Source organism: Lepisosteus platostomus, chromosome 4, assembly GCF_059453375.1.
Source record: "Lepisosteus platostomus isolate fLepPlt1 chromosome 4, fLepPlt1.hap1, whole genome shotgun sequence".
Taxonomy (NCBI): Eukaryota; Metazoa; Chordata; class Actinopteri; order Semionotiformes; family Lepisosteidae; genus Lepisosteus; species Lepisosteus platostomus.
Window position 1 is genome coordinate 7,744,694 of NC_142614.1, and position 21,224 is coordinate 7,765,917.

General features: G+C 49.8%; 2 protein-coding genes across 8 annotated transcripts in view; one reads left to right on the forward strand and one right to left on the reverse strand.

Moving 5' to 3' along the window:
• The window catches only part of arhgef15b (Rho guanine nucleotide exchange factor 15b), a 29,265-nt gene extending 25,985 nt beyond the window's left edge, over positions 1 to 3,280 (reverse strand). Inside the window, exon 1 of one of the 2 annotated variants that reach the window (XM_088628059.1) lies at positions 2,695 to 3,280. The gene's annotated coding sequence lies outside the window, so the exon portion shown is untranslated. The remainder of the gene's footprint in view (positions 1 to 2,694) is intronic. The other variant, XM_088628060.1, reaches the window with a different exon arrangement.
• Positions 3,281 to 3,746: 466 nt separating this feature from the next.
• Positions 3,747 to 21,224, forward strand: part of hdlbpb (high density lipoprotein binding protein b) — a 28,535-nt gene continuing 11,057 nt past the window's right edge. The window contains exons 1-13 of one of the 6 annotated variants that reach the window (XM_088628057.1): positions 3,747 to 3,951; positions 10,967 to 11,048; positions 12,830 to 12,942; positions 14,138 to 14,289; positions 14,880 to 15,095; positions 15,545 to 15,751; positions 16,359 to 16,574; positions 17,788 to 17,994; positions 18,768 to 18,875; positions 19,333 to 19,437; positions 20,013 to 20,091; positions 20,398 to 20,537; positions 21,037 to 21,141. In XM_088628057.1, coding sequence (XP_088484183.1) covers positions 12,867 to 12,942; positions 14,138 to 14,289; positions 14,880 to 15,095; positions 15,545 to 15,751; positions 16,359 to 16,574; positions 17,788 to 17,994; positions 18,768 to 18,875; positions 19,333 to 19,437; positions 20,013 to 20,091; positions 20,398 to 20,537; positions 21,037 to 21,141 — 1,611 coding nt within the window. In that variant the 5' untranslated portion in view covers positions 3,747 to 3,951; positions 10,967 to 11,048; positions 12,830 to 12,866. Of the gene's footprint in view, positions 3,952 to 4,542; positions 4,635 to 5,315; positions 5,400 to 10,966; positions 11,049 to 12,829; positions 12,943 to 14,137; positions 14,290 to 14,879; positions 15,096 to 15,544; positions 15,752 to 16,358; positions 16,575 to 17,787; positions 17,995 to 18,767; positions 18,876 to 19,332; positions 19,438 to 20,012; positions 20,092 to 20,397; positions 20,538 to 21,036; positions 21,142 to 21,224 lie in introns of those variants that run through there. The other 5 variants (XM_088628056.1, XM_088628055.1, XM_088628058.1 and 2 more) reach the window with 5 other exon arrangements.

Consider the following 21,224-nt stretch of genomic DNA (forward strand, 5'->3'; position numbering starts at 1 on the left):
AAATAGCCTAACCTGATAATGAATGCATAAAATAAAAATAAAAGCCTTTTGATCCTTTGGTTGTTAGCAGCTTATGAATCGGAGGACCTCAGTCTGTCATTTTGCGCTCGATCCCAGGGAGTCTGCATTGGCAACAGGGCAGCCTGTTACATACTCCCACAACCCTTTGTGCAAAGATGTTTCTCCTGTTCTGAGTATGAAAAACTGTTCGATAAACCTTCCTTGCTCAATTATCATCGGACACTTGAGTTCAATTAAGGGACCAATGATGTAAATGGAAAATCTAGCATGTGTGGGGCTGCCAAGGAGTGATGTCACAGTGACAGGCCCACCTCTACAGCTCTGTGACAATTCAAGGCGCGGAGGCGGCCGTCTGGAAACGAGCAAACCAGGTCTTCAAGGAGGTGGAACTGGAATTTTCACGGCTTCCAACAAGACAGGGTGGAGTCCGAAAGACATGAAATTCCAAGAACTTCTGTGTTTCTCACTTTTAGAGAAAAAAAAAGACCCAACTCCAACCCACGTCACAGGCAAGACTCCTGGTAAGTACCGGGGAACCCCCCCACGCCGAGGTTTCCCAGCACCTTGCAGCGATCAAGCGTAACCCGCTGCAGTATGCACAGGACAGCCTGGCCTGGCAGTGTGCTGCTCGCTGCTTCGCCGGTCACTAGACCTGAAGTGATGCCACAGGAGGCGTCCGCCGTCAGGCGTGCAAGGGGCCTGCAGTGTCTGTCACGGTAAGGGAGAGACAGCAGCGAGAACAACACGTCGGCTGCTTATGAAGGAGGGGCGTGTAGCTGCTCTGCCGACTGCATGTTACTGGGCCGCCGAGCCCTGGCGGCCTTGTGATGGATGAGCTGGGAACGGGCAGACGTTTCCCCCCCCAGCCTGCCCTGCGCTCCTGCGGCAGGAAGGGAGGAGTAAGAGCTGTGCATCCTGCTGCCAGCGACCCTACAGGAAAGCAGTGTGGGTCACTTGGGGCTGGAGGCCTCCGCACCTTCCCAAAGGACCGCTGCTGCCACTGCATTAAAGTCATCCACCCCCAGGCAGAACACCAGGCACAAAAGGGAGCAGGCACCGACACTGCAGCAACATAGCATAGTCCAGCACAGAAGCTTTAATCCTTAATTCCTTATATAGCACTCTTCTGGACACTCCACTCAAAGTGCTTTACAGGTAATGGGGACTCCCCTCCACCACCACCAGTGTGCAGCCACACCTGGATGATGTGACGGCAGCCATAGTGCACCAGTACTCTTCCCACACACCAGCTCTCAGGGGGGAGGAGAACAGTGTGATGAAGCCAGATCAGAGATGGGGATTATTGATAAAGGCCGGGGGAAGTTTGGCCAGGACATTGGGGTAACACCCCTACTCTGTCTGAGAAACACCCCAGGATTTGTAATGATCACAGAGAGCCAGGACCTCGGTTTTACGTCTCATTTTTTTCACAGTATAGTGTCATCACTATCACTAAACTGGGGCATTAGGACCACACAGACTGCAGGGTGAGCGCCTCCTACTGGTCCCACTCACACCTCTTCCAGCAGTAACCTCAGCTTTCCCAGGAGGTCTCCCCTCCAGGTAGCGGCCAGGCTCACACCTGCTGAGCTCCAGTGGGGCTGCCAGCTGGGAGCTGCAGGGTGGTACAGCTGCTGGCTATACAGCCTTGGTGAAGGAAGTGCATGGCAGCAGTCACGGGTGAGCCGACACTCTCTGGGAACAGAACAATGGAAGCATCCGACACAGGGCCACACGGACTCTTCCATTTAGCGTTTTCCAAATGGCACCATTCGCTCCAGCTTTTTTTCGGTTGCTTTCCTTTTCGGTTCAGTCGGGGGGGGGGAGAACCAGATGCAAGAGAATAATGACGCTACGGGTTTCACGAACAGGAGTCTGACACAGCACGAGTGACAGGGGCCCAGGTGTGTCCAGGGGACACACACCGATCGGACACAGAGCCAGGAGGCGGGTGGCTGCCTGTAAGCAGATGCATCTATTATTGGACCACAAGACAGGTTACAAAGAGAGAGCAGAGCTCACTCTAGGCGTCCGTGAGTCCAGGGGTCTCCTGTCGAAAGGAAACCGCGAGACTGCACAGAGAACACCCCTCCCCACCCCCACCCCAGTTCTCTGCCCAAGAGAGCAGCACCCCACTGTCCGGAGAAGCAAGATTGATCTCCGCAGACAGCAAGCCAGGAGAGCCTTAAATCCAGTCTGTCCAACGATAATGTACAGTTCAGTCGGCTGTCTCCTTATGCTACAACTCGGCGCCTCTTCGGTTGTCAGATCAATTAAACGGCAGAAGAAGAAGAAGAAAAAAACAACTACACGAGAGCCGGTCCCTACCCTAACTGTAATCCAATTTACGAAGCATTTGGCAAACGAAACTTGTTTTATGGACTTAAACGTTACGCGTGGGTTTAAGTACACCGGACCACTTCATAGCAACAGCAGCAGTCATAAGTTACCCCGAGTACCCGACTTCACCCAAGAGTGCCCATATTAAAAACGGGAGCTTTTGTACTGTAGGACAACGTGCTTCGCTAGCAAATGGCTCGATTCCACAGAGGGGAGAGCCGATATCCGTGGGGCTCTGTGTGAACCACGCAGCTTTCTGCCGGTTCCGTCCCTTTCCTTCCCTTTTAACAGCGCCGCCGTTAACATCTGTCGCGAAGTACCGGGGGCACTCACCTCAGATCCGAGCGAAAAGCGCCACGGCTCGTCCCATTAGTCTGCGGAAGCGCTCTCCACCTCCCCCCAAAAGAAAAACCGACCAGCCGGGCTTTATAAATCCATCTCATGTCCCTCTTCTTCTTCTTCCTCTGCTGAGGGGGAAACGAGAGCGAGGGAAATCCCGGGGGAGAGCCGAGTCGATCAGGTTATCGATTCCCACCGTTTCTTTGCCGTTAACACTTTCAAATGTTCCCGAGCAGCTGGCGGAGAAGGGGGTTCTTCTTTTATCTCTTCATCACTGGTGGGGGAAAAAAAAGCCCCCCCACACACACACAAGCATCCAGGCTCGAGTACTTGTTGTTGGCAGTCGGCGTTGTCTCCGTAATTGTGTTTGAACTCCAGTTTCTTTGTCTGAGGGACGGGGCTCTCGCGTGTGCGCGGACGCGGTGGCTCCAGCCCGGAATCACACCCGCTCCCTCTGCCGGCTCGTCTCCTCGCTTCTGCGTCTCGCCGAGCCGATGGGCGGGGGGTAGACCATCCGGGGGGGTAGGTAGTAGGTGTGAACCAACTCGGACAGCCCACATGGCCAGAGTGCGCTTCTTCAGGCGAGCGCGGTTGTCGCTACGCGTGGCTGCGGCGTTGTTCCTTTGAAAGAGCTCTGCAAGCGTTGGCCCCTGAAAACAACAACAACAAAAACACTTTCCTAACGACATTTTCTTATTTCGGCTGTACGCTGGGATGCAGAAACAATTCGCGCTTGCCTTGCCTTTCTGGTCGGACTTGCAGTACGGTGCAGGCAGTCGCATCCATAAACACACAATTGAGTCCACTGCTTAAAAAGTTCGTTATAAAAACAATACATACAATATAGTATTTATATATACTGTTTGTATATAATGCATACATATGTAAATGATATCCTTGCACAGAGAAATGCACTTAAATTATTCATGATTGTCAATATGCATTATGACGATGCCTTTAGGACATATAGTCTGTACTGAACGGTATGCAAATATGTGACTATACTTTCACGCACTCTGCTGTGTAGACGTAGAAGTTAACTTTCTCCTATTGTTGTGTCCTTTGAAACGAAAAATTCAAGATTTAAGGTTATATAGCGATTGTACATGTATTTCGGGGCGCCCGACGATTGAGTCGAGGTCAACGACGTCAAGCGACGTAGAACTGAAGGCGGTTGTTGTTTTATAGCGCCGAAAACGAAGAGAGTTACCCCGAAAATATCAGGCTGAAAAGCGAATGTTACGCGTCCAGGTGGGTAATGTCTCCGGGAGCTATAGGTCTGATAATGCAGGAAGGTTGAAGACAGTAATCCTGCATATTATTATTTTCGTTATGTACGTCATGGACACTAAGAGTCCAGAGCCCTGTGAATGGGCTCTAGCTGTAATGGACTCCTCATGGACGACTATTAACAGCTGTTCTTTAACACTGTTACCATTTTAACCTTTAGTGCTGCCATCTAGCGGTGATGGTCGGCTACTCCAAATACATCGATCATCTTAAAAACTAATATAAAATAAATCAAGGTTATTCTTCGCGATGTACTTCTAGTTTAGCTTCAATGACTGTTAAGCTGCCTATTTAATACCATTTATTTTAAGAACGGGCTCTTGTATTATAAACCAACAGTCTAGAATAGGTTACGGAGATCTTTTATCAATTATCCTCAAACTGATATTTGTTTTGTTTTGTTTCTAACGAATCGCTGTATTTATGTGCGTGCAATTACATTTTCATAATGCTTTGCATTTCTGTTTCGTGTCCTGGCGGTCGCACCCTGTTTCGGATCAACCTGTTATCACTGGGAGGCAGATGTGAAGTTGTTCAGCGAGGAAGTAGTTCCGACGGCTTTTTTTTAATTGCACCGCGCCTGTTGTGAAGAAACTATCTCAACTATGAAAGACGCACGTCCTGTACGAGAGTGTTGATATCAGGTCAGCGATGAAACAGACACTAACACCGCACACGGACACACTGACACACTGACACAAGTACAAGCACCGGTCTCCCAATTTTGTTTAAAAAAGTTTTTGGTTTAATTCCCAGTTGTAGTAGTTCTACCTTGCGAAGCGTCACTTTTGAGTTTGGAAATGCAATCAGTGAGTTTATGTGGACTAACATTTGAGTACAGATGCCAGTAAACCAACTCTGGGCTTCTTTCATAATCTGTGCCTTCTTACCCAAATGTGTAGAAACGTAGAGCTATCAGGCGCAGCTTGGTCCCAGTTTGACAATAGAGCGCTTTGATGCTGGTAATACGTACTGGAACTTTAAATGTGTTTTTGGATTCATTCGTTTTCATCCTAAGGAGACTCGACCAACCGAAAAAAACGCATCAAATAAGTAGGCGGGTCATTATTGCGATTTTGACTGAAAAGAGAAATCTTCGGAATTAATCTGATCTTTTTTCTAGTGCGTTACGTTGTGCTGGAAAACACTTAACATCTCGGTGACCCCTTGTTGTGGCTCTACTTAACCAGGGAATTCTGTCGGCGGATGGATACTGCGGATTTTCCTAGGTGGGAAGTTGTGTCCCCCTCCCTCCCTTCACACTTGCGCTGTTTGTTTTCTCCTGACGGGCCGCTCCACACGCCGCCCGTGCGTGCGATTCCTCCGCGATTGGGTTCGTGCGTGCGTGAGCGCGTAGCTCTCCCTGTGTGTGTGTGTTTGCGCTGTGACAGGATTTCGGCTCTGAAGAGGTGAGTTTAGCAGGCACTGTTTTTCTTTCTTCTTGAATTATTTAACCGCGTAAGCCTGTTGTTTCTGAGCCTGACTGGGTCTCACGGGTTCTCGCCGAGCGGCGGAGGGTCTTGGGGTTAGCAGAGAGTGGGGGGGAGAAGGAAAACACGGCGCGGGGAAAGGCGTGTTTTCTGTGCCGAGCCCGTGTGACAGGGGTTTAGGGCTGTGGGCCTGGGCAGGACGAGGATGAAACACGGGCTGAGGAGGGGCAGAAACACGCCGCTGTCAGACCATCACCTGCCCGGCGCTGCTGTGCGATTCCGCGGTGACATCCCGATGCCGTCAGTCGCTTCTTTTTTCCTGCATTTCCCCCCTTTTTTGTGGTGCGTTCTCGCCGATGATCGCCTCCACGGTGCGTTTTCTAAATGGGCAAAGCGCTGTGCCCTACGCTCCTGCTGAGGTGCTCGTGTGGGTAATTCAGCGATGGACGGAGCGCTATGAACGAAACGTGTGGCCCTGCGCCGGTGTCGTAAGATTGCGGTCCTCGCACTTACGATGATGGGCAGGTAGGTGTCAGTTGGCGCTCCGGATTGCTGCCGGGGGCCTAGCGTTGATTAAATCCCAGAGACGCGTTGTCGTTATCCGCCACGGCAGTGCGTTTCCACTCCTAAACCCGTCGCTAGATGTGGATCGACACGGGGATCAGCTGGAAACGCGCAGCCTAGCAAATCGCTGATGTCGGGCGGTGGGGTTCAGTCTTCAGCCTCGACTATAACACATCGGCGCTGCAGAGGAGCCGAACCGTTATGTGAAGCTGTTCCCTGCACCGCACATTCACTGGCTAGAGGACGGGAGGATTGGTCGCTGTGGCTGTACCCGAGGCGTCGTGTGTGTGTGTAGAGAGAGGTGTGTGTCATTAGCTGATGGAGTGTCGTGTTCTCTAGTGCGGGTACAGTGACAGCGGTAGTTCGTCACCTGGTGCCCTGTTACAGAGTGCCTCGTTCATGCAGATGCACCAGTAGACACTTCAGTTAATGACTGTCTACAGCTCATCAACCGCTGGCCCCGTGCAGTGATTATCTGGGTGGAACTTGCAGGTCCTACACGTGTCAGCTTATGCCCTGCCTCTGGCTAGGGGGCAGTTGCACCAAGTCCAGTTTCCCAGGCTCGTGCAATCGTGCAGTCCGCCTGTCTGCTCGCTTCTCTGGCTTCCAGAGAATTCCTCCGGCCTTTCTTGAGGTGAGTAACGTCACAGGAGGCCAGCTCTCTTCGGAGGAGAACTCTCTCCCGCCACTCCTGAACACCAGCAGGGCCGGAGAGAGGCAGGCTTGCAGCTCCAAGCTGCGTGAGGGAGATCTTCCCAGGATGTGGATCGGTGTTGCACGGCGCAGACCGGTCGACCTCGGGCAGCTGTGTGATTAGAAAGTCCCGCTACAAGCTGGGTGACGGCCGCTGAGCTGACCTTTCTAGTCAGCGGCTGCAAAGTGAGGTGAGGTTCTCATCCAGCTGTTTCCCGAGGAATTCCAAGGAAATCAGGAGATGAACCTGAAGGACAGCAGCCTTTTCAGAAGGTGATTTCAGACCTTCGCCATTTTTCGGATGAGATGTTAAACCAGGGTCCTGATTCTCAGTGGTCATTAAAGATCCCCGGGCGTTTCTCCATAAGAGTAGGGAGGTATCCCGGTGTCCGGGCCAAATTCCCCCCCTCGGACTTTACCGTGGCCCCCGGATTGTCCCCATGTATGACTGGCTGGCACTCACCCTGCGATGGACTGGCGTCCCATCCAGGGTGTACCCTGCCTTGCGCTCGTTGTGTGCCGGGTAGGCTCCGGCTTCTGCGACACCGACGGGTGTAAACCGGTTTGGTAAATGACACGACGTTCCAGACCGCCAGTCTGAGTGCAGTGCTGGACAGTGAGGAGTTTGGCCTTCGGGCGCTCACTTTCCTGGATGGAACCCTGTGTTGAGTCGTTCGGTTTGTGTAACTGGGCCCCGTGAAGGGCTTTTCGGAGACGGCGTGGCGCTCCCAGGCTGTGGCTGGCTGCCCGGGCCCCGCAGCCGGCCGGCTCTGGCCGAGAGGCACCCGGAGCGCCGCCACACAAAGGATCCGTCTTTCCGCGCGTCAGCCGCTGAGAGCTCGCTCGGAAGGGGTCCTGTTTTCCCCTGCCGGGGAGGAGCGGGACTCTGGGAGCTGCGGTTAGCACCTGGGCACCAGCTGTCTAGTAAGACTCGCGGGAGACAGCGCTTGTGAGTGGGTGTTTGTGCTCGTTCCACCTTCATTTAAATTAAACACATTGCAGTCCTGAATTGTTTCGGGCTGTCTGAGCTGCAGGCACTTGTATGTATGGTGCTGACAGGAGTGGAAAAGCTAATTGTATTCAGTGTTGCTTTAACTCATTGCTGATCTGCACAGTGTTACCTGATGATAGAGAACCATATTGTTAAGTGTGCGTGATCTGGGCTTCTATATACAAACCCACTGCTGTTACAGTCCAGAGTGGATCTGAGCTGCCTCAGAATAAAAGGTACTCTTAATCTGTTGTGCGAGACACACGGCGTCTGGTCCTTTTCCGGCCTCTTTCCAGTGACTCGAAAGCTGAATTGCACATCTCGTATGTGAATGTGCATCGCCGACCTTTCCGCTGTGCACCTGTGAAACCCTCCATTTGCGGTTTGACATCAGTTGCAGAAGCCTTTCCTGTAGTGCCACATTTGTACTGAGAATTCCTGAACCGTTTTTGCTTGATCGTATCCTGTTCGTCTGTTGCATTATTCAAATTTGTGTGTCTTGTACCAGGATTTTGGCTCAAGTAGTCTGCGATGTGTCCCAGCAGCTGCGCTGCATCGCCCGACTTCTTGTGCTGTGAAATGATGATTGTTCCTTACAGAACGGACGAAGTGCCTGATAATCGATCCTGATAATACGTGTGTACCAATGTTATGGTAACTGAACATTTAGCTGACGCTTTCATTTAGCATCATTATAGAGTTCCTGACCCAGGGGCCTCATCATGTTCGGAGCGGTGGCTCTGTGGTTCAGGATCTGCGCCTGTGGCTGGAAGGTTGCCAGTTTGTATCTCGTGGCCGGCAGAGGAATCCTACTCTGTTGGGCCCCTGAGCAAGGCCCTTAACCCCTGCTGCTCCAGGGGCGCCGTATAAATGGCTGACCCTGCACTCTGACCCCCAGCTTCTCTCTCCCTGTCTGTGTGTCTCATGGAGAGCAAGTTGGGGTCTGCGAAAAGACAAATTCCTAATACAAGAAATTGTATATGGCCAATAAAGTGATCTCATCTTATCTTTAACAGCCCAAGCAAAGGAGAGGGCAGGTGGGGGGTGGGGGGTTCAGTGACTTGCTCAGAGATTTGCTCAGAGGGGCCGCTGGCGGAGGTGGGCCGAACCATCCCGGTTACAAGCCCCTGCACTTTAATCCACTGGACCACCCAGCCTCCTGGATATCCTGTGGTGGAGCCAGTGGTTATTAAAGTAAGCAGAAAGCAGGTGTTGGCTGACGTTGGCAGTTCCCTTGTAAGCAAGCTCCTTTTTGTGCATTGGCAGACGCCTAATTAGCTGCACTGCCTGCTATCTGTGGCAGAAGCTTGCAAAGGAGCCCTAATTACGGCTGCTCTCCTGTGAATGTGCCCTGGGCAGGCAGGGGCGAGCCGTCTGCTCCGGGTGTGTGTGTGTGTGTGTTATTTTGGCAAGCGTCTGCGTGCGCCAGAGCTTAATTGTGCAGTTGCGCCGGGGGACTGCTGTTTGTTCGTGAAGCTGTGAAGCCGGGCAGCTGTGCTTTGCGCAGTCCTGTCAGGAGACAAGCTGTGCAGCCCAGGAGCTTTGCTGTCTGTTGCCGTCTTCAAACCTGCGTGCAGACAGACGAGCTAGGGCGGAGCAGACCTTTCACCCAGTCGGGGGTCAGCCAGTCGTTCCAGCTGAGCTCTCGAATGGAGCACTCGTTTCAATCCCTTGGGTGAGCTCCTTTCGGAGTTTTGTTCTCTGCTCTTGTGTGAAACAGTGATTCTAAGGTACTGGAAAGACGTCTGCAGTCCCCCTGTGTCAGGTCCCTGAAAGTGGAGAGCTACGGCCTGGCCAAGCATGTTTCTTAGATGTGTGATTTAAGGGCAGTTTCACTCTTAGCAGCTCAGCCAGGAGGTTTGCTTATGGACCAGTGCAGTAGGTTTCCGTAACATGAACGTGCTGCTTGCCCTTATTAAGTTACCCTCAGTTAGTTGAACTGATTTCTAACTTTGGCCACAAAACGTGCTCAGATGATGTTTTGGAACGGTAGACCTGCAACAACAGCAGGATTGAGTTTCTTCGAGAGACAGTGTGGGCCTGATCCCTGCTGTAGTCCCAAGCCTACAAGGGCACTTCTGTCTACAGCACGGGTTCAGACTCCTGGAGGCTGCACTGGCTTGGGAGCTTTTTTTTTTACCAGTTCAAAGAGTTAGCAACCACACAGTGAAATCATTTAATAGCTTGTCTCCAGCTGAGAAAGTACAACTTTCATCTTCTTTTTTAAAAAAGGCGTCGGGCTGTGGGTGTATCAAAAGACCCGGACAAGGTTGCAGTGTCTGAATAGAAAAAAAATGCGTATTGCAAGGCTGAGAAGAGAAATGCTTCTTTCTGGTTAAACTGAACACCAACCGGAAAAATCCAATTTTGCTAGGAAAGCCCTCTTTTGTTTTCAAATGACATTGTGGAAGACCAAAGTGACCAAACTGGCTTCATCACTCTGCTCTCCTCCCCACCGAGAGCTGGTGTGTGGGGAGAGTACTGGTGCACTATGGCTGTCTGTGGCATCATCCAGGTGGGGCTGCACACTGGTGCTGGTGGAGGGGATCCCCATTACCTGTAAAGCACTTTGAGTACAGTATACAGAAAAGCGCTATATAAGTGTCAGCAATTATTATTAATTATTATTATTATTATTAAATGATGTTGCTGGGTGTCTGTTTTTGTGGTCTCTGGGCAGCAAGGCTAACCATGGTCTTCCAGCTCGTTTTCATTTGGGTTTGCTGCCATTGCTGCCTGGCCTGTGCCTCCCTGGCCAGTGAAATCGGGACCCTCTGGCCAGGACTGCCTGGTATAAGGTGCTGTCTTCCTTGGCCATTTGCTAACCAGGCCGTGACTGTCCTGGTGTGTGTGTGTGTTTAGTTCAGAGTTTTAAGTTTGCTGTTCCGCTTTGAAATTGTATGCCAGCATGTTTGTTACGGTAAAACCTAAAATCAGCTTTCAGTGTCCGGTTTTGGTTTCGTCTTTCATTTCTTCTTTTTTTTATGGCTTCGTCTAAAACGTTGTTGTGTGCGTCCTGGAGCAAACCATCCACCTGTGTTGGCGGGTGTCGGGTCTTTGTATGCGGTGGAAGTAATTTCGAGATGAAGAGTTTTGGACTTGGGATTTCCCAGTCTGGTCTTGTGGGACAGTCTGGGACAGCAAGATGAGGATCTTTGCGATTGAGCCATTGGTGACTTAACTGGATCTCCTAGATGTTTTCCAGCTGGAAATGGGTAGAACAGTTTGGCAGAACCGGTTTGTAAACAAAGAATCAATCTTTCTTCTTTTCACCCCCGGTCCCTCTCTCCTTCCACAGGACCAAAAACACAGATTCACACTGAAGCGCTTTCGGTAGCCCCGATCAGGACGGACTTTTCTGGCATTTGACCATTTTGCAGGTGGGTTTGTTTTGGCGGAAGACCGGTATTGTTCCCATTACTCTTTGTTTCTCGCTTCTCCCTGGTCCTGTCATACAGCAGTGAGCAGTAAGGTGTGGTTTTAGAATTATTTCCTGAGCAGGGTTGTCGTCTAGTTGTGCTTCAGCTTAGTATCATTCATTTGCATAGAAAGCTGAAACTATTTAGAGGAGTATGAAGTGTATTTAGAAAAAATATTTCTCTGGAGGGTTGATGGGGATCAACTGGTCACCATCTGGTGATAATTAATACAATTACGCAGTAATGAGTCTAATTACGATGAGTAAAGGAAGTGTGTGAATCGCCCAGGAGGTGGGGCAAGGTCTTTTGTTTCATTTTTTCTCCCCTTGCATATCCCTGCCACCACTTCACAAGGCTACCTTCCTCTTTAGCCAGCAGCCGTATCGCCCTACAGCTCACAGCCGGCAGCCCCAGTGGAGCTCAGCAGGTGTGAGCCTGGCCAGTACCTGGAGGGGAGACTCCTGGGAAAAACTAAGGTTGCTGCTGGAAGAGGTGTTAGTGGGGCCAGTAGGGGACGCTCACCCTAAGGTCTGTGTGGGTCCTAATGCCCCAGTATAGTGATAGGGAAACTATACTGTATATAAGGAACCATCCTTCGAATGGGATGTAAAACTGAGGTCCTGACTCTCCGTGGTCATTTAAAAAAACCCTGGTGATTCTCGAAAAGAGAAGGGATGTTAACCCCATTGTCCTGGCCACATTTCTACCAGGCCTTTACCAATCATGGCCACCTAATAATCCCCATCTATGAACTGGCTTCATCATTCTCTTCCCCACTGAGAGCTGGTGTGTGTGGGGAGTGTACTGGTGCATTCTGGCTGCCATCACGTCATCCAGGTGGGGCTGCACACTGCTGGTGGTGGAGGGGAGTCCCCATTACCTGTAAAGTGCTCTGAGTGGAGTGTCCAGAAAAGAGCTATATGAGTGTGAGGTATTATTATTATTACTTGGATGGTGTTGGTTAGTCTTTGAGTTCCAAATGGAGTTCTTCCAGCAGATTTGGAGAGCAGATGAAAATCCATTGGCCGAGTTCATTCCAGAGAGATTCAGGACCTCGGACAGAGACTGTTGACGCGATACTCAGCCTATTCCCAGCAGCAGCCCTAATGGTCTCTGTGCTTTATAATAATAATAAAATAATAATAATAATAATAATAATAGCTTACACTTATATAGCGCTTTTTCTGGACACTCCACTCAAAGCGCTTTACAGGTAATGGGGACTCCCCTCCACCACCACCTGGATGATGCGACGGCAGCCATAGTGCTCCAGAACGCTCACCACACACCAGCTATCAGTGGGGAGGAGAGCAGAGTAATATAGCCAATTCAGAGAGGGGGATTATTAGGAGGCCATGATTGGTAAGGGCCAATGGGAAATTTGGCCAGGACACCGGGGTTACACCCCTACTCTTTTCGAGAAGCGCCCTGGGATTTTTAATGACCACAGAGAGTCAGGACCTCGGTTTTACGTCTCATCCGAAGGACGGCGCCTGTTTTACAGTATAGTGTCCCCGTCACTATACTGGGGCATTAGGACCCACATAGACCGCAGGGTGAGCGCCCCCTGCTGGCCCCACTAACACCTCTTCCAGCAGCAACCTTAGTTTTTCCCAGGAGGTCTCCCATCCAGGTACTGACCAGGCTCACACCTGCTGAGCTTCAGTGGGGTGCCAGTTGTGAGTTGCAGGGTGATATGGCTGCTGGCTTAACCCGATTTGCGTGCCTGATGTTTTTTACAGTGGAATTCTGGAAACTCGCAAATCTGGGTTTGAAACCATGAGCTCCGTGGCTGTGCTGACACCGGAGAGCTTCGCCGAGCACCGCAGTGGGCTGAGGGACGAGGAGATCGCAGGTACGGAGGGAGCAGGGACGCGCTCAGGGTTCGGGAGGGTCCGCCCCCTGCTGGGTGAATTTGTTTTTTGTCCTTCCCAAAATGTTTATACATTTTCACATGATAAATATATCATACATCATACCATATAAATGATAGATTTTCTGAAATACCCCTGGCTGTGCTCTTCAGAGGCTGGATCCAAAATGTGAAATTCACAACACCCACTCAAGGAACATAGACGGACCGTGCCATCATTCCTTCAACTAGGACTCCCAGCAGATCTTTTTTTTTTTAATTCCTAAGAAATGTTTTGCTGTATAAATCATAAAAAAGAATGTGTAAAATGTGACTGAATGTCAAAGGAGTGGTGCTCGAGCAGGGCTGTAGATCAGTGAGAACAGTATAAGAGCACTGAGTAACTGTGAGGAGGACATTAGTCATGCGTGTTTGGATTTCGGTAAATGATTGATCGGAGGATCTCATCCAGCTGTTTCTTCAAAGACGGTTCAGCAACATGGGGGAGCAGCTTGTTCCACTCCACTTGTTTTTATTACACCACAGCCCTTTGTGTAAAAGAGTGCCTGCCCTGTTCAGGTTGTGTTTCACCGGCTTTGTCAGTGCCTTGGAGGGGTTTGAATGGGGTCATTTATCTTCTCTGTTCAAGACGAAAAAGATGCAGCTTCAGTTTTTATTGGGCCCCTGAATGCATCTGGTTGCTGTTCCTCAGATTAATTCCAGATCCAGGATTTGATTGTGTACTTTACTGTACATGGTATTTTAAGTGATATCTTATTACAGTATTTTGGCATTTATGACAGTCCTTAATTTAAATTCTTCATTTTTAAATCCCTACGTCAAATGTTATTGATGCATCACGTTGTCTCAGTAATTGTATCACCCTAATATTTTGTGAAGTCTAGCTTCTTGAAGCTCAGTGATTCCCACCTATTTGAGTGTTCACCCTTCAGCTGCTCTCTGGTTTTGTCTATTAAGCAGTTCTCAGTCTGCACCATCAGTCTTCATGCGGTGTTTCATTCCATTTAATCCTTGACTATGCAGCTTCAGTTGGAGGGTAAACTAACTTCGGGTCAGTTGCAGCAGTGTTCATATTGGACTACTAGGGCAAAGATTTCCCCTCTCATTCCGAAGCAGACATTGGCTCTCTGCAACAGCGGACACAGGCCTGTCAGTGAAGTCTTGCCTTCTGTTCAAGCAGGGGGCGCCCCAGAGGATGAGGCTTATATCCCCACCTACCTGGAGGCCTTCCCCCCCCTGCCTGAGAAAGGGGCGCCGGGGGAGAAGTCCAACGAGCCCTCGGGGGCCTGGAGCAAGATCCGGCCCATCAAGTCCTCCGTCATCACCCAGGTACGGGCCAGAGGGCGCGTGTTCACCTCAGGAGTGCCATGTCGTCACCTGACATGCAGCCTAAGTTAGAAGTCTACAGTAGTTCATATGGAAACTTGAAAAGATATCCTGCCTTTTCTTCAGAAATGACTTTCGCAATCTGCCTTTACCCAGTCTAGTTTAAATTGACTGTGGTTATCCAAACAAAGCAGGGCTCCCCAATCCTATTCCTGGTTTCCAGTCATGGATTTAATGATGCAACAGAAGCAGGGGGTGCTTCTGTTGTATCATTGAATCCATGACTTGAAACCTTTTGCAAATCTTTAGGCCTGTTAAAATGTACATCTGAATTTTGATTAACTAAAAATCTAAGCAGTGTAAGTGTAAAAACAATTTCAAAAGAATCAAATGATTTTCTCGATTAACTGAGGGGAAGCAGACACTGGGGTACCCGGGACTGGGAAGTCCTGAAATGGAGGTTCATAGAAAGTGAAACACAGTAGGGTTTGGGATGAAGATGAGTCCTTTGTGTGTGCTGTAATGCCCTTGAAGTTTCCTATGTGGTCCTGAGGTGCACAGTAACCCACCTGCTTTCACCCCAATTCGGTCAGGTGTTTCACGTCCCTCTGGAGGAGCGCAGGTACAAGGACAACAGCCAGTTTGGGGAAGGCGAGGAGGCCAAGGTGTGCCTGGACATCATGCAGAAGACGGGGGCTCACATCGAGCTGTCCCTGGCCAAGGACCAGGGGCTGTCCATCATGGTGACCGGCAAGCTGGACTCCGTCATGAAAGCCCGCAAGGAGATCGTCGCTCGGCTTCAGACCCAGGTGACTTGACGTCTGTGGAGGGGAGGAAGATTACTGAATCGTTACGCAGAAGGCTGGCCCCGGGCATTTTCTGTTGTTTTTTTTCTATTTTACTCTGATTTTAGCAAAATTAGTACTGCTGTGCCTACCAGTGCCTTATGTAGAATTAAGTTATGGACCAGTAGTTTTCCATGCTGCCAAATTGGTTTAGACATTTTTTAGGGGCACTACTTCTTGAACTTAGACTCATGTTACTACAGTTTTTTTCCCTTTTTTCTCGTGACAGAACTTGCTGGCGAAACAAAACATTGTATGCGTGTCACAGAAAGCATAAGAAACCTTACAACAAGAACAGACCAATCATAAGAGCTGGTTATCCAACCTCTACACCAGCTTGATGTTGAAAGACCTGTTTGTCTCCACTGTGCTGTAGAAAACCATGACCATGTGCCGCTCTCTCCCTGCCTCAGGCTTCAGCCACCGTCACTATCCCCAAGGAGCACCATCGCTTCGTCATCGGCAAGAACGGAGAGAAGCTGCAGGAGCTGGAGCTGAAGACGGCCACCAAAATCAACATCCCGCGGCCTGATGACCCCAGCAACCAGATCAAGATCACTGGCACCAAGGAGGGCATCGAGAAGGCCCGGCACGAGATCCTGCTCATCTCTGCAGAACAGGTAAAACGTCCTCACCGATGCACCATGCCCTCTAAACGGCACCTGGAAGAGGGCCTCTTCTGTGACCGAACATGGTCATCCCAGTGGACTGATCATACTCAGTGCACTTGCAAAAGCTCTATGGATAGTTTTAGGAAATCCCCATTCCTGTTTACCAGGATGGGTCCTGCTAGCTGCACCCCCATTCTTTTGCCAGTTCAGACTCCCTGAATTGTTTGCCCAGGCTTCAGAAACTTTCATAGTCCTTGAAAGGTCATCAGCAAGCGAGACTGAGTTCAATGGTTGATTGTTGGTGCAGGGTGGGCAAAGTGGGGGGTTGTGACTCACGTGGATGAAAAGGGGTGAGTGCAAGCAGAACAGATTTGTGCTGTATTTGTGAATGCATGTTTAAGCTGAGGTCTCCTGGGCTGACCCGACCTGTCCATGTAGAACTTTCTGAGACTGGACCAGATCATGGTTCATGCTCATGCCGTTTCCATTCTCCAGCTTCTCTTCTTCCGGATTGTTTTAAGACTTCCGTCTTCCTCTCCTCATCAGCTCACGCGCCCTACGTTCTTGCCTTCGTGTTGTGGTAACGTCTTTGCCTTTCCCCACCCCGCTGTTCCAGGACAAGCGGGCGGTGGAGCGCCTCAGCCTGGAGAAGGCCTTCCACCCCTTCATCGCAGGCGCCTACAACAAAACGGTGCAGGAGATCAGCATGGAGACGGGTGCCCGCATCAACATCCCCCCGCCCAGCGTCAACAAGGACGAGATCATCATCACCGGGGAGAAGGAGCCCGTCGCGCAGGCTATCGCTCGCATTCGCGCCATCTACGAGGACAAGGTACACGCAGGCTACTGGCCGCTACCTCTAATATCTAAAGGGGGAGCGCAGTCCCCATTTCTTAGACTGGTTTTTCCATCTTGGTAACAAAATAAATTCAGCAACGGTATAGAAAAGGTTGACATATTCTGAATTAAGTCCAAAATCATGAACTTTGTGAAAGTATTGTGCGTTGCGAGAATTCCGACGTGATGCGGCCCTTCCTGCTCGCTAGTCCCTGTGATGACTAATGCTAATGCGATGTACAAGAGAATGAGTACAGGTTGTGCAGCAGACATTTCACCGGAGCAGTGTTCCAACGTGATCTGCATGCAGTTAACAAGTAAGTAGTATTTGTTGGCAAAACCGTCTCGAAGTCGAGAGTAATAATTCTACTGGATTAAACGAGATGTGTTCACAAGGCTGCTTCTTCACAATGTCATAGCGCTGCTACACTTCACCAGGAATTTTGTTACCTCCTCGCTCTGAATCACAAAACATGGGGCTGGGCATACCCGGAAAATTAATCTATTTTGTGATGTAAATAGGAGCTTTTACAGGCAACTCTGTACCTTTTACTTTTATTGTGGTGTGAAACGCACTCACAAATGCCAAGTCTTTCCAGCCCCAAAATATAAAAATAACGTTGTACTGTAGTTCCCCTTTAAACATTTACAGATCTGTCGCTTATAAACTCTTTAATTTTTGGTACGGGTTGCATGCTAGCATCTGAAATTTATAGTAAGACGTAACCCTAATAAGATGAAATAAGTTTAGAAAATAGAAATGTCTTATTACACATTTACCCACTTTGCAATCCATAAGTAAGTCTTGGCTTTCGGACAATGACTGGTGGGAATAAGATCTGGATGTACATGCACCTCCAGCGTGCCTGCCTGCAGAAGTGTTCATTGTTTGACAAGTTAAGAGTGTAACCATGTTTGAGCAGGGGTAGCATCCACTGGGAAGGGGGCACGTCTCTCACTGATGTTACTGCTTGTAGAAAATGAGAGAGCCCTGTTCAACACAGTCCCATGCTTCCCCCTAGCAATTCTATGGCACTCAGGGACTCCCAAACCAGGGTTCACAGCAGTGATGTTTGGATCAAGGATTTCAGCCTGTTCCTTGGGAGTCCCTTGGCAGTCCCACATAAGTTGCCTGTTATTTGGGGGGGGGGAATTGTGCTTAGGTTTGCAAGTTAATTCAAGCCTCGATTTTCCCTGCCCGCGAGCAGAAGCGAAAGACGACGACGATCTCGGTGGAGGTGAAGAAGTCCCAGCACAAGTACATCATCGGGCCGAAGGGGAACACGCTGCAGGAGATCCTGGAGACCACGGGGGTGTCCGTGGAGATGCCGCCGCTGGACTCCGGCTCCGAGACCATCATCCTGCGAGGCGAGCCCGACAAGCTGGGCCCGGCACTCACGCAGGTGTACGCCAAGGTGAGGGGGGCAGCAGGAGGGAGAGGGGGGTGCGCAGCTTCCCATCTGGGTGTCGGATGTCGCATCTGGGACTGGAACACTCCGTAGGTTCCAGCTTTTTGAATGTCTCTGCCACTTCTCTTCTTGAAGGGTCCTAAAGCACTTTACATATAATAAAGGACTCAGTTCAGTCTCCACTGACGTGCAGCCTCCACCCATGTTACATAGAGCTACCATGTAGTGGTCTGCCCTGCTGCACAGCAGATCAGGTAAAGAACTGAGAAATTACTTCAATTACTCATTTAGTGGGGAATAGTGACATTGTTAACATTAACTCCTGACAACACTCTGTGGGACCATCCTTGCAGGGCAAAACAAGCTTTTTTTTAATAAAGTAGCTAGCATCATCTTTGACATCTAAACATCTTCTCTAAACTCCTTCAAATCCAGACTCCAAGTCTTCTTCTTTAGAAGAGCCTTTACTGAACTGGTTCCATTCTTCACCCCTCTGTTTTTCTTGGTACCACCATCCACGGTCTCCTCTGTATATTGTAATTGTGTTTTATCTTATGTATTCTTTTTTTTTATTGTTCAGGTCATTCTGTAAAGCACTTTGAGAAGCCACCTTTAAAGGCGCTATATAAAATAATGTTTATTATTATTATTATCATTATCATCTAGAACTTCCAAAAGTCATTTTTTTCCCAGTAAATCTAAATACAATCAGATTAAGAGGAAGATCCCACAAATATAGGAGTACAAATGTGAGTGTGTGTGTGTGTGACCCTGTGCAGGCAAAGAGTGTGATGGTGGCTGAAGTAACTGCTCCAGCTTGGCTTCATCGCTTCATCATCGGTAAGAAAGGACAGAACATCGGACGCATCACCCAGCAGCTGCCCAAGGTGAGAGGAAGCCTTCGGACCCCAGATCCCACTCTAGCCCCATCCAGCACAAGACTGGCAGCAGCTCTCCAGCTTTTTCATCAGTGTATAACGTTGGCGAAACTGATCCTTGACAAGCGGGTAGGGTGGCATGGAGGTCTGCAGGTCCTGTGGGAGAGTGAGAGGCAGGGAGAGAGAAATGATCAGCACAGGGGTCTGCTGCCCACTTTACCTCTCAAAACATTTTGTCAGGGCTAAAATGTACAGTGCTGATACGACTTAAAACATATCAAGTGTCTTAATAGTTAAATGGTAATGGAGAATAAAAGGTTACGTTTTTCACACTTGTTCTGGTGCTGTCATGTCAAGAAAAGAAACCTAAATTGGTCGAATGACAAATTGTGAGTATGAAACAGTGCTTCCTGCGTTGTTCTCATTATTAAGAGAGGCTGTGGTCTGTGTGTGTATGTGGTGACAGGTCCACATTGAGTTCACAGACGGAGATGAAAAAATCACACTGGAGGGCCCTACGGAGGAGGTGGAACAAGCACAAACTCAGATCCAGGACATCATTAAAGATCTGGTCAGTGTAATTGCTCTGACTTCTCTTGGATGTTTGTTTTCTTGGGGTTGGGAGGGGGGGGCGCAGAGGTTTGGAGAAAGGCAAAGGAGTTCTTGCAGAAAATGTGTGGACAGTAGGCAGCTCACATCTTGAACGTGGTTGCACCTTCTGTAGCGGGACTTCCAGCCCTGGTACTGCAGGGTGGTTGGCGTGTCTGCAAGTTTGCTGCGTCTCTTTAAAGCAGCAATACCTGAGGATCTAGCAGAAGCTCCAGTTACACCAGTAACTAGCTGATTAAGCTTAAGAGCCGAAGTGGTATAAAAACATGAAGTCACACTGGCCCTGCAGGACCAAGGTTGGTCAGCTGTGTTCCAGAGGGTTCAAAGCTTGTCAAAATGTGAACAGTGAGAATAGTTAAGATGTCATGTAGCAGTATTTGGTGGTGTATATCTCCATATTTCTTGGAACACCACTGTTGGCTGTTAATGCCAATAAACTAGAATGCCTGTGTATTTGCAAGGGGACATTTTTTCTGATCTTTTAAATACTGCTGTGGTAGAAGTTGACTTGGCCTTACTCTCTCTCTCCCCCCCCAGCTGGTTAGGATGGACTATACAGAGGTCACCATTGACCAGCGCTTCCACAGGCACCTTATCGGCAAGAACGGGGCCAACAGTGAGTGTGGACCAAAGGATGCATGACCCCTACCTGCCTGCCTCGGTTTTTTCACGGTCTTTGTCCGACTCCCCGTGTCTGGTTCTCTCCCTCCCCGTCTTCCACTTCCGCCCTTCTCTCTCTCCCTTTCTGACTCCTTCTCGCTGCCAGCGGGTGGGCGTCCGTCTCCGTGACCGTCAGTACAGTACGTCCATCAGCATGTCCGTCTGTCCGCGTCTCCCTTCCTGTTCTGTCCTAGCCAGTGGCAAGGAATGCAAAGGTAAATAACCAGTGGGTTCCTGTCCCTCCCCTCCCTCCTCGTCGCAGTTAACCGCATCAAGGAGCAGTACAAGGTGTCGGTGCGGATCCCCCAGGACAGCGAGCGCAGCGGGCTAGTGCGCATCGAGGGCGACCCCCAGGGGGTGCAGCTGGCACGCCGCGAGCTCATGGAGATGGCGGCCCGGATGGTGAGGACAGGGCGAGACCGGCCTTGGGATTTAATAAGAGGGATCAAGGGGGAAAAAAGTTTGCTTTCCGTCAGTTCTGTGCCCTGATTTATCAGTCTGCTTTTCTTAGTTGATTTATCTTTGTCTGTGTTTACTATGTACACGCCTGCTTATCAATGTCGATCTTCTCCACTCTGTCTTTCTGTTGTTTTTATCAACCGCATGTCGGAAGTCATGCTGAAATGTTTTTCTTGTGCCAGGATAGGGTAAAAAATGCCTTCTTAAGGACTTTTAGATTTGTATCTCTTTGTGTGAGAGCAAAATGCAAAACCTCCAGGGAGCTGTGAAAGCTGGAAGAGCGGGCATTCAGCTTGCTGTGGCCTTTTATTGTTACTGTCTTGGAGAAGCCGGCTTCAGAAGTGACTGCTCCCAGCACGAGGCTTTGTACTGTACATAACTAGAGAATTAGACTGCTTTTCACTCGTGCTGTCCACTCAGATGCCTGGGATGTCTTTCCCAGGAGAACGAGCGCACCAAGGACCTGATCATCGAGCAGCGATTTCACCGCACCATCATCGGGCAGAAGGGGGAGAAGATAAAGGAAGTCCGGGACAAGTTCCCTGAGGTGACTGGCATGCTTGAGTTGAACATTCACAAGATGCTGTACAGGCGTGACTCTGCGGCACACCTGTACATGTCAGACGCTCT